The 13,695-nt window shown below is 37.0% G+C and overlaps 1 protein-coding gene across 1 annotated transcript in view; it reads right to left on the minus strand.

The window, feature by feature from the left end:
* Window positions 1-8,409, minus strand: part of LOC134751385 (fibrillin-1-like) — a 29,103-nt gene extending 20,694 nt beyond the window's left edge. Inside the window, exons 1-4 of the mRNA XM_063686747.1 lie at window positions 8,216-8,409; window positions 2,169-2,340; window positions 1,723-1,801; window positions 334-456 (exon numbers count right to left, since the gene is read on the minus strand). Coding sequence (XP_063542817.1) covers window positions 334-456; window positions 1,723-1,801; window positions 2,169-2,340; window positions 8,216-8,276 — 435 coding nt within the window. The 5' untranslated portion in view covers window positions 8,277-8,409. The remainder of the gene's footprint in view (window positions 1-333; window positions 457-1,722; window positions 1,802-2,168; window positions 2,341-8,215) is intronic.
* Between the last annotated feature and the right edge of the window lie 5,286 nt (window positions 8,410-13,695).

The raw sequence follows: 13,695 nt of genomic DNA on the forward strand, positions 1-13,695 counted from the left end.
TTACCCTCTTTAAATGTTTGTCGCAAAATTACAACATCCGTTGGTGATCGATTGCTTATGGCTACCAACAACTTTCGTAAGTACCTTCGATAAGGGTTGGCATACATCCAACTCCACATGGGATTTTTTTTCTTTTCTTAGCCCGTTATAGCGTCGCACTGCTGGGCAAAGGCCTCTCCCCTTGATCTCCACAACTCCCGTTGTTGTGCTTTTTCCGACCTGTTACTGATGAAGGTGTCTAAGTCGTCTCGCCATTTCCGTCTGGGCCTGCCACGTCCGCGCTTCTTTCGCGGCATCCACAAATATATAGGCTTATTGTTGAACATATATTACCACACAACACTGCTTAAACGCGTCTCCAGAAAGCAATTGGTCTTGGCTTTCTCCTTCTGGGGCACTGCAGGAGTTGCCACTGCCGGCAGCTTCTACCCCTCTCTTGCACTCGTTGCAGCATGACTAGGAAAGAGGTAGAATACTATTTAGATGATCTGATAAATGGACACCGAAGTTTATGGGAACTTTGTGGTATTACAGTAACGTTATTGAGCCGATTTTGTTAAATGAATTGTCAATCTATTTGTCGGTGACACGCGCTACAAGATAAAGATAAGATAAATATAAAGATAGTTTATTTTCCAAGTACCTACATTACAATGCGCTTATGAACGTCAGAAAAAGCTACGCCGGCTGGCTGGCTCTAACCCGCCACCACTGCTCGAGAAGATTTAAATTTTAAATCCCTCCTCAATTGGAGGAGGGTATCCCAATATGGGACCGGCAAGAAACTTGGCGGGACACAATTATATCAGCCATTAAAAGAGATTATACGTATTAAAAATCCTTCAACGGATTTAAGTTGTTCTATTAATACTTGTTTATTCCGAGATAATAAAACATTTACGTTACTATATTATAGAATAAGGATGTTGACACTGACATAATTAGTAATTACCACAACACTAATCTCAACAATCTCATAATATTGTCAACACAAACTGCTCATCGCAAAATGTCTTATCTTTATAAAACAATGTGCTTATTAAGCCCTTTCTTATATCAGATATAAAACTGCTCATTACAAAATGTCCTATATTAACAAAACAATTTGTTTCATAAGCCCTTTCTCATATTAGAACGTTATCTAGTGATAAGCATTCCTATAATTACCTAGTTTCGTGTTTAGTTAACCGATACTGGAATGCGAGAATGTTAGATAATTGGGTTAATTTAATTAGGTAACTCTAATTTCAATTTGATATTAATATCTGCGTGCTAATATGACGAGCTTGCATGGGAGTTGTGTATTGACCCAGCAAACGCGAAGCCTCTCTGTTTCATTTTGGGCAAAAATACTTTCGTATGTCAGGCAATCCGACTGTTGTGTGTAAGGTCGTAATTCTCAATCGATTCTCGGGATAATTTGTAATCAGGCACGATTGATGGATATGATGGTTTTACAAGCCTACATATATGGTTCTGGTGGTTTGCAAGGTCTAATCATAGAGCTCATATTAAAATACGCATCCTTAGTTTTTATCAAAAAAGTCGCTATCAGATAGATATATCGGAGCGACCGAGATGCTCATGTCTGAACACACATAGAGGCGTGCTCAGATATTTGTGAGCACCTTGGCCGCTCCGATATATCTGATGGCGACTGTATATAGTATTGAATCCGTTCCTTCGCTCATCGCGCAAGATTTCGTGTGTGAATCGCCTTACTTGTACGGTATCAATGGTCCCGTCACAATTTTGTGTGCTCGTTGCAATGTCGACACCTGTGTCGCACTCTTTCTTCTTCCTGAAAGTAGCAAAATTATAGTTAAGAATCAAATCCGTCCGGCGTTTACCATCCAAAAACAATGCTTTTATTCCCCTCTCTAAAAAACGGGTAATGAATAAATGAACGGGAATGGAAATCATCTTCTTCAGTCGGTCCCTCATTGCTGAGGATCGTGACATCATGTTCTTCTGTCGAAGACCAGTTTCCTCCATATGCTTCTATTCTTCGCCAAGCGCATGGCCTCGTGCAGTTTTAATTGCATAGGTGCAGTGATTTTAGCACACCATCTAGTAGGAGGAGGGCCCTGAAGTCTGGTGTCTTCAACTTTACCAGTCATAATAACTCTCTCCAGGATGAAGGGAAATAGGTAAACATAATCACTTACTGGAAATACTGTTTACAGCAAGCATCCATGGCATACAAGCACAGTGGGCCCAAATCCCGTGCCACAGCCGGCGGAGCTGATGATTTGCAGTCCTCTGACGTATGCAGCCTGGCGTACGACGTGCCCTGGTCGCAGCATAGCTTCGATATTTTAGGGATATCGTCCACGAAACCTGGGAAATAAAGATGCCGATGTAAAGATGAAAATTGGTTAGTACCTAAGCGAATATCTGGTCGCCTTGTATTAATATTTTATATGGATAGTTTTCCTTTGGAAAACTACAATCTTTCACATCACTCACATCAGTCATCATATGAAAATAGTAGATTGTTTCACAAGGGAGTAAAATGACATATTTACGGCGAGGGCGTACATTGAATCCTGAACGAAGCGAAAGATTCTATAATTGAATCCTGAGCGTAGCGAGGGATTCTAAAATAGAATCTTGAGCGTAGTGAGGGATTCAAGTGACAACGCCCAAGATGGAAATAATTTTGCTACCATGTGACACATACTGTTTTTCACATCACCTATGAGGAAATTATTATGTTCCATATTAATTACCTAAAAAATAGTATGGAAAAAAAGAAAAAAATCGTGTCCTAGAACAGAAAAGTGCCACTTTTATTTTATCCCTCCTAGCAGGGAAGAAAAGTGTCACTTTGATTCCTCCTAGCGGGGAAGAAGAAGCCCTTTTTCGAATAGGTGATGTGATGAAAAGAACATTGATTGAGATGGATTTATTTTGACGTGACATCACTAGTATCATTTCTCGTACTAATTCTAGTATACTATAAAATCGCTTTACTTAATCAATACATTTAATAAAACAAAGTTCCCTGCCTGCCGCGTCTGTCTGTCTGTATGTTCGCGATAAACTCAAAAACTACTAAACGGATTTTCATGCGGTTTTCACATATAAATAGAGTGATTTTCGAGAAAGGTTTAGGTGTATAATTTGTAGAGGTACGGGCACTATGAATGTCATCTCGTTTTGTGTGGTAGGGCACAGCACAGCGGATGTCATTCCAGATCTAGAGCAGAGCCCAACTGGGGAAGTACCTCCACCTTACAGAAAACCGCAGCCAAATAACACTAGACCCTACTCATAGTGTTATGTTCCTGCCGGTGAGTAAGGTTGCCAGAGCTCAACGAGGGTGTGGAGTGTTAGGGTCGACAACGTGCATGTAACTCCTCTGGAGTTGCAGGCGTACATAGGTTATGGAGACTGCTTAACATATTATCAGGCGGGCCGTATGCTTGTTTGCCGATGTAGTATTAAAAAAAACAGCAAAAACTCAAGGAATCTCTTAGTTCGAGTATGAGTTGTTTCGAAAACGCTTGTCATCTTGAATATGCCTGCACTCTTCCAAAGCAGTCAAGTTTACCGCAAACCACAAGACGAGTATATTGAATAAACAAACATGCATCAATGTCGCATTTCTGGGTCAGTGGAATGGGAGCAGATTCTTGGGAGGAAACTTGTGCCCACGCGATGTTGCAGCATGTTTATGGGGAAATTATCCTTGTTCGCTAGAATGATCGGGCCCATTCGTATTATCTTCAGATTCGCATTATCAAAAAATACTTACAAAAACATGCAAAATGTTTGACAAGATGTTTAACATATAATATTAAAAACCTACCTAATATTAAAAAAAATTAATAGCGGGAAATTGTGTATTGGCAGGCGTGGCTCACTCCGCGATTTCGTCGCGTCGCTAAAAGTACATGCGGCCCACACCAATTTTGGTGTCTAGCCATAGTAGTTGCCGCGCACCGCTACGGAACGGACGCCTGCTCGCGCTTGCGCCACCTAGCGGTCATATCTGTCGTAATAGACGCGTTTTGTTAGAGTGAACCTTCTTTACCGAGTACTATTATTTATTCTATATTGGGTAATATACTACCTGCGGGCGGGGTATATCTGGGTATATTTATGAAGAAGGGATAACTGTCAGTGAGTAATATGTGTCAGTCATATGGACCGTTTCCTGAAATGTAAAATGTAGCTTCGTCTATACAGAGTGGAAAAAAAATATGGGCCCTGAAGTGAAAGTGCCTAACCTTAAGTTACGAGTAGCTCATGTTACTTAAAGGAAACATTCTTTTATTTTTACAAAACTGCATTCTTAATTCACTCTTCTCGCGCGGGAATCGAACTGACAAAAAATGAAATATTCGATTTTATGGATATTTTGTACTATAAACAAATATATGACCTAATAATATGTTTCTTGGTGAAATTTTAACATTAACTGTATCGATTGGTGGAATAAAATAGCCAGTGTTTTTTTATTTTTTTTATTGTTTCCACACTGTATATATGTTGCGGTTAGTGTATACCTACCTATGTAGTGTTTATTAATTTAATTATACGTACCTATTTTTAATGACTTACCGCCGAGTGACCTAATTGTTTTAATTACGTAACTGTTTTCATCGTAAACTGAACAATAAAAAATTTATGCCTATAGTTTTCAAGTACCTACTCATAAAATTGCAAATAATAGGCAATTGCAGTTTAAATGGGCTTGAATTATACCTAATTATATCCTTTTGTGAGCAGATTCGAATATTAACACTTTAACTGCCCCTCGCTTTCACTGATTGACATGGATCGATACGTCACAGGTAATGCACAGATGTATAGAGCCATCCATTTCTGACGTCACGTAGACGTGACAGAGTAGTTTGACGGTGCATGTCATTGTCATGTAATGCACGGACAGTAAAAGTGTTATAGTAGATTGTTAACCAAGGAATGAAAGGCACTGATCACTGCTAAGGTAGTTTGGCGCTCGAACGCAGTGAGAGCGCCAAATCGCCAATTGTCCGGGGCTGAAATGATACCTTTCACCCGAGTTAAACAGTACTTTTCATTTCGAATACGAGGAAAGTAATATCTGCATCTTCAAAAACATGACTGTTATACATTTTTATAGTATTTCTTGAGGGTAGTTTCAATTAGCAATTTAGGTACAAGTATCGTTATTGGAATGTGGAATTAAACATCAGAATGGAAATTGTATAACAAATCCATTTAAAACCAAATATCAATTGCTTATCGTAACAAAATTAACAAAATCGTACTTGGACAGGAAAATGCTTTAGTGCAGAAACGTATCATTTTCTGTACACTTTTTAGAACAACAATGAACCTCTTTGAGAGCATGAGAAATGAAAAAATAATTTTTTTGGTCAATACACTTTTTGTTTTTTTTTTTAAATGGCGGAGCCATACATTTATTCAGTTTAAAGCTTTCCTAGCGAAGGCTACAGTTCTTATCATAGAGCCACTAGAGTCAATTAAGAATTAAAAAAAAAATGTTTGGAAACGGTCCGGGGTGGCACCATAGCCTAAATTTAGTGGTTAAGATTGACAAAGCCTGTTGCGGATTACATCATTTGTAAGTCGATGACGAAGCTTTTTGCTTTTGTGTCCACTTGACGAAGCCAGATCTTGACGTTGCCGATCACGATCTATGCATGGACTTTCTATTTACTGTTTTATTTATTTGGAAATTACCAAAACATACGACATTTATTTATGAAAGCCACAGTCTTCAATACTTGGCTATTTTTAAAAAAATCATTAATCGTAATAATGTGCATTTAATCGTCTCACTGCCCTGAATAAGCCATTTTTTATAGTCGCCAGATGGACTGACATCTGGATGGGTTTCATCACATGTTCTTATAAAAACATTGCGAATTGCTAACAGATTCTCCTAAATAATTGTATACCGCCGTCCTCACTGTTAAGGGCAGACTAACGCAAAATTTAGTTTTTATATGTATTGAATTTTTAAACGTTTTAAACAAGCGCAAATTCCATGAATAAATTCTATCGAAAATATGAATTATAACTATTTTAACTAATTAAACAAGAATATCAAATAACAATAACGATTAAAACTATAATTATAAACCAATCTAAGACTAAATCAATCAAAAACAAATCAATCTAAACAAACAAATAAATCAATCTAAAATAACACTATAATACTTCTAAAAACGGCCCCTGCAGCATGGTACAGAAAACGCTGACAGCATTTCCTCGCTGCATTGTTAGGCTAATACGTTGAACGAGGAAGCTGCCAGCTCTTCGGTCTCCTGTGGCGTCTATCTATTCGACAGGTTTTTGATGAAGGGACTCGGAGCGCCAGGGCAAAGACTGTATACTATTTTTTTTTGTTTATACCACCACGACGGTGGCAAACAAGCATACGGCCCGTCTGATGGTAAGCAGGCCATTTGCAATAAAGCCAGACTTGTTGTTATAGCGGAAACAGAAATACATCATTTGTGAAAATTTCAACTGTCTAACTATCACGGTTCGTGAGATACAGCCTAGTGACAGACACACAGAAGACAGTGGAATCTTAGTAATAGTGTCCCGTTTTTACCCTTTGGGTACGGAACCCTAACAATCACGAAAACATGTCTACCATGATTTGTTTTCGATTGTATATCGTTACCTTGATATCGTTATGGTATCATAACAGTATAATTATAGTAAATTTTAGTATTATTATAAAATAGCTACGACACGTAAAACTACCAATAAAAACTGATACGACACGACGAATTTATCAAAAACATCATAGAAGGGAAAGTTGAAGCATAGAGGAAGGAGGGAAGACCAAGGAGAGCGGACATGCATCAAATAAAGGAAAAACTCAACGTCGTGTCGTATCAGGCTGTCAAAGAGAAGGAAGATTACCGCGAAACATGGAAATTGCTCCACCGACAAGAGACTTACTCTTTAGTATATGACCTATGGATCTGACAAGCAAAATTTCAATCACAAGTATATTTTTGTTTCTTTCAAATCTCCCGACTCTACACCCCCTCTTAATCACTGTTGATATTGGAATTAAAACCTTCCTGCTTTAACAAACGGTTGAGTTTTTAGTGATGGACATTTGAACTTTGTTTCCTATTAATTTATTACTATTGAAAGGTAGTTAAGTAGGTCGGAGTTTCAATGTCATGGTTTAAGTTTGAGTTATGACATAATTGTATATGACTGATGTTGGTGGTATTTTTTCTTGTTTTGGTTATATTTGACATCATGAGAAATATATATCGAAATATACTTAAAATTACCTCATGCGTGAAACGGGTGATTTTGTTAAATACCAATTAACTTTATTTTTTGTTACTTAGATTGCGATAGAATTTCACTGAAATGAGGATATTCCGGGCGGGATAAATATGAAAATATTTTTTTTTTCAACGTGGCAAACAAGCATACGGCCCGCCTGATGGTAAGCAGTCACCGTAGCCTATGGACGCCTGCAACACCAGAGATATTACATGCGCGTTGCCGACCCTAAACCATACTTTTTACGAAACATTACGAAAATACCATACTTTTTGTAACTAGCGGTGGAGGATTTAAAAACGACACGTTGAAATTGCGCGTATATATTGTACAGAATAGTCTCTATCAGATCTGTCCACCAAATGTTATCAAAATTTTACGAAATTAATTCTAATAAAAATCGGCCCCTTCCAACCCCAATAGAAATGTATTTTTTTATCGTCGACTGTACTTTTAAATAAGTTTGTAAATACATTGTAAATAAGTTTTTGGCAAAAAATTCATTTTTGGTACAAGTTTTTCTCGCTGACTGTACTTTTCTTTCCACAGGCAACTAATACTCATCGAAACAATATTTTTTTCCTTTATTGGTCTTTCTTTATAATTGTTGTCATAAATAGATCATCGCATCTTTAAAATAATTATTTATTAAGTACTTCATTTTGTTATTAACTTTAAAGGAATGAGTAAGTGGCAATAAAGTTTTTTTTTTTTAAGTTGGTGTTAGGCCTTAATATAATTAATTAATTAATATAACTTTGCTACCCAACCATTGAATTTAACATTTAATTCATTAATGATAAACCGCATGTATTTTTTGAATGAAACAAGCAAAATAATTGCATTAACAATAATTCCAACTTAATCAGTGCAATGTAACCCAATGCACTATTTACGCAAGAATTATCAGCACTATCATAAAGTAAACAATACATACCGTAAGTAAAACTACATAACACTAACACACACACAACACTAAACTTCATATTGAATTCCATTTTGTTCACTTAACAGTTATTTTGATCGAGAGAATTCTATAAAAAGTTCCATTTCAGTTTGAAAGTTCGATTTTTAAATTAGGAACGCTCCATGGATCCTTGCGCGAACGGCGTGCGCCTGAGTCGATCTATTTCGGTCGCGCATGCACCTCTCTGTCTTGGCAAAGAGTGGGAAAATACAGAAAGCCTACTGAGACAACGGATTGTCATCGGCGCCATCGGCGGTATCTTTTTGATCAGCCTTATGGTTGTTTGGTAGAGAATGCCCCATGACATTAATTGGGCTTTTGTGGGATGTTTTCTTTTGGATTATAGTAATTAAAATACAAAAATTATTGATTCATTTCATATGCAAAGTAGTTAATTTTCGATTTAGTTACGCGGTTAGGAAAATAAGTACATTTAAGATAATCTGTTAACCTCCATTGCATCTTAAAACAGGTGAGAAAAGATAACATACTTGTATGTTTATTACCTAATACTTAGGTATTAATTAACTAATAATAATTTTCTGTATTGAGACAAAAGTTGATCTTATAAGTATATTATTATGTACTTATGTCCGCAGGCACGTTAACATTTACCTGAACGTCGATTCAAATTTAACAATTTTTATGGTTTCAACTGGTTTTGATACGACCCCAACGCTCGCCTTAGTGCCTCGCATCTCACGCACGACTTTGACTTCAATTCGCATGCACGGCATGCACCAATTAGCGTGTGCGACCGTCGAGGTCGTGTCAAAACCAGTTCAAAAGCATAACAAATTATTAAATCTGAATTATAGTTCTGATAATTATCTACATCATTTGGCTTAGCGCCTTCGCTTTATTAAATTCTACCTCTCAATCTTTTGGTGCGAAGTTGTGAACATTTTATTTGTAGTACCTAATACCAGACACGGACTGATAACGCAGTGCTAAATATCATACATGTGCCACGTCTGATCAATATGTTACTCTTTGCACCTCCCACTCAGTTGCAGCCTGGCTGAGTTATGGGACGCTCAGGACGCTCCACATCTTCAGAACGACAAGGTCCTAACTCTCTACAGCCTCCATACATTCTTAGGCCTTTTCTATTTGTCTAGTTGCATTTTTCTGCGCAGGAGAAGAGAGTAGTAACAGTCTATAATATCCTTACGTTGTTAGTTCTTTTTGATTTAATTATCTCAGGGTTTATAGTTTTGTATTTTGTATCTTGTTTATCTTAAAGATACAAACAAACAAAAACATGGTTAACGGTGAACTTTTGACAGGTTTGAGATTAGAAATGTCAAAGTAGCAAGGACTTTGATTGATGATCCATATCTTAGGGTTTATTTTATGTAAGATATTTCATAGCATAAGTATTAACCAACCAAATGATTCCTAATCCGTATTAATATTACAAATGCGAAAGTAACTCTGTCTGTGTGTCGGTCTGTCTGTTACCTCTTCACACTTAAACCACTGAACCGATTTTCATGAATTTTGATACATAAGGAGGTAATTTGAGGCCCGGGGAAGGACATAGGATAGTTTTTATCATTACATTCGCGGACGCGGATCGCATAGCATCCGTTTTATAGTACTCCTGGTGATGCGGATGCTATTGAATCCGTTTTTCGGTTTAAATTTCTGCGCTGATATGCTTACCAATCCGTTTTGTCACAGTATAATATTATTCACCAACATTTCCTCTACCAGTCACCAGAGTCACAGAAGGCATACTGTCATATTACATAGTTTTATCGCAGTTAAAAATTATGCTGTGCCGTCTCCAATTGTGCCCCCCTTTTCGTGACGCGCATGCTATAGCATTCGCATAGCATGCCATAGCATTCGCCTTTGTATGGGATTCTCCTTAGTAGCCCAGCAGGTGCGTCTGGGAGTGGACACGTGCAATTTGGGCGAATTTAGCGCGATTGCTATTTTGATTATTGTTTTCTAGTTTTAAGATATACTTATTTTATAATTATAATGCTACTTAAGGTATTTATCTATGGGTCAACAATTGTCTGAAAATAAAGAATTTCATTAATTCCTTCATTCATTCATCCCGCCGGAGCGGCCGAGGTGTTCAAAAATCTGAACACGCACTCTAACGCCTTGACAATAGAGGCGTGTTCAGATATTTATGAGCACCTTGGCCGCTCCGATATATCTGATGGCGACTATACCTAACCGCAAAGTGATTCTTGGAACAGTTGAGCCGTACTAACATCAACACTCTTAACTGACCATTGTTGTACCTTATGCCGTCGCAATAAAGTCTGCGATATATCAGTGAACAATGGCCGATGGTATCTAAACAACGTTTAATTGCTTCCAGTTGGATTGTGTTTATGTCTGACTTGTCTGATTTATTTCTGTTCATATTTTGCATAATGTTTGATGAGTTTCTTGGAATTTTCGGGAGACATTATCATCTGATACTTACAAGTCGTTTTTCAGTGAAGGAAAACAGCATGTTTACTCAAAACAGCAGGAGATAATGCATATTATTATTTGTTTAAAAAAAACCGGACAAGTGCGAGTCGGACTCGCCCACCGAGGCTTCCGTACTTTTTAGTATTTGTTGTTATAGCGGCAACAGAAATACATTATCTGTGAAAATTTCAACTGTCTAGCTATCACGGTTCATGAGATACAGCCTGGTGACAGACAGACGGACAGACAGACGTACAGTGGAGTTATATAGGGTCCCGTTTTTACCCTTTGGGTACGGAATCCTAAAAATTGCAAAAGCAGTATCCCAAAACAATATATTTATTACAAGCTTTTTTTAACAATTAGTATATCGGGTTTAAAACTTGAGTAAATATATCTCGTATCATTGAGTAGTGTGATGTTCATTGAGTTAACTTTTCTAATTTCTGAGCTATAATTTAGTGAACCACAAAATAGATTGTCCGCAACTGCTGACGTTGAACTTTCGTGCTCCATCTCGTTTCCCCCGCAACGCTATCACCCCTCTTTACGCCCCGCTTAGAAGAACAGTTTCAGGCACTAACTCTCCAATATGCTGGTTATGTAAAATTGCTAATGGTTGCTGTGACAAGGTGGATATGCACTGTGACTCACTAAATAAATTTATAATATCTGTCCGAAAATATTTCTTAAAACACAAATAATTAGAAACATAAATAATTAGAAAATAAGTTTAAATTTAGGTATTTCTATAGTTGTTTACTTATATTTGTTATGCATGCGGTGTTTACCTGTAAGTAATTGTGACACCACTCCTTACATGTTTTAGCTTAGTACATTATTAATGTATCGATGTCAACAATTGTGGGTAAACCTTAAATAAATAAAATAAAATAAAATAATTTGTCAAAAAGGGCGTCGCTCGCAATCCGTAATACCTAATAGATTATTATAGAATCACTTCCTATAAAATCCTTTGATTTTCCTAATGTTCTATATTTCTATAACATATGTTTAGCAGAAGTAACAGATTCACAACTTAGCACATACTAAACATTTATATATAGTTGGTCAAACCCTGTCAAACCAAATTGGCAGTAAATAAGAACAAGAAAAGCTATACTCATCCTTTTCTTTCGGGTGCTAGCACTAGTGTAAGATAAAGATAGTATGATTCTCTCTGTCTATGTTTGAAATAAGACAGTCCTTTGACAAACTATAACTAAGCATTTTTGACATAAGTAATAATCAATAACCCTAATTTGTTTTGCTAGGTATGTGTAATGTTTATTGTCCTAATGACTTTTGTCCTAAGATTACTCGTATGAATTTGTTATCCAATGGGTCTATTTATAATATTTTTCACATGGATACAGTGTCATCTCTATAAATTGTATGGAGATGACAGATGACAGCTGTCACCATGTAAATCATATTATAGTAATGTAAACAGTTGAAGTTCCAAATAAGCTTCTAGATTACGTAAGAGTTCGCTCTACATACTTATATAAAAATTATATAAAACCGGACAAGTGCGAGTCGGACTCGTCCACCTAGGGTTCTGTACTTTTTAGTATTTGTTGTTATAGCGGCAACAGAAATACATAATCTGTGAAAATGTCAACTGTCTAGGTACCACGGTTCATGAGATACAGCCACCAGGCACACGGTGGTGACAGACAGACGTACTGACGGATTGATGGACAGACGGACAGTGTAGTCTTAGTAATAGGGTCCCGTTTTTACCCTTTGGGTACTGAACCCTAAAAATACCGCAAATCAGACTGAGCGATGAGCGTGTCTCGCCTTAAATGAAACCTGAATTTGCATAAATTTTAAACACCCAAGGTCTCCGTGAATGAATTAAATACAATAGTATTAATTTTACGACTTCCATATGTATACAAATTAATGGACATCTTCAAGGCGATGTTACATCACCCCCCTTATAAGGAGTGTCTGGTTATTATTTACAATGCCTTCCAAACTTTAGGAGGACCAGTATTATAGGATCCCCTAGGTGGGTGTTTTGACGCAACGGTGAACATAATGGGTCTCTATTGTTTCGCATATAGTTTTAAGTCATAATGTATTGTTTGTCCACATTTTCGTGTCATAATTTGGTTTTTCTTAGAAACGCGTAACTTTTCAGGATTGCCATAAAACAAACCTAACCTATGTATAAGATAACCTGAGGAAAATCCTGAAAAGTTAACGGTTTCAGAATTATGACTAATGATAATATGACAATCATTACATTATGACTTTCAAAAATTATGCCAAACAAAGGGACCCCGAACAGAATACATCATCAGAATTCGAGCTTGACAAACATGTGGCTTGTAAACCACAGCATATTGGTTATGTTATGTTTTTAAAGCAAGTTTGCTTAAAAAACATAACCAAGATAAAAAATCGCCAAACGTGAACTGCGTCGTTGAAGAGTTCCGTTTTGATCATCATCAGCAGTTCCACTTCATCAAATGTCACTTTTTTTAACTTAATTTGTTGAATAAATGCAAAAATTACTATATCCCTCATGGATCCCATTTTTGAAATTGATCCTATTTGAAATCTTGAAGTCGGTTAATAAATATTTAGCCAAATCGGCTTAAAGTCATACTTAATTATTTTTTGCCTCGTCAATGCGCGGTAATCCGTAATGAAAGCTTTTGAAATACTTTGCGGTTCTCGAGCATTCTGTAAGTATTTATTATAATGAGGCAAGTTGTTGGTGAGCTATAGGAATCACAGGGTCGGAGCAGATGTGCTAAAAGGTCCGAAAGCTACTAATTTTTTGACCAAACTTTTGTGGCACAGTGACTTGTGGCCTCTGCAAAATTACGAAAATGCACAGATTAAAGCAGCGTAGGTCATAAGTACCTGCACTAAAGAAAGCCCATCGTTATATTTGTTTCTTATTTCATACTAGCGACCCGCCCCGGCTTCGCACGGGTAGTTCAACAAATTTGCACAAAACCTTTACAAATTATACAAATAAACCATCC

The sequence above is a fragment of the Cydia strobilella genome, chromosome 22 (assembly GCF_947568885.1).
Source record: "Cydia strobilella chromosome 22, ilCydStro3.1, whole genome shotgun sequence".
Lineage (NCBI taxonomy): Eukaryota > Metazoa > Arthropoda > Insecta > Lepidoptera > Tortricidae > Cydia > Cydia strobilella.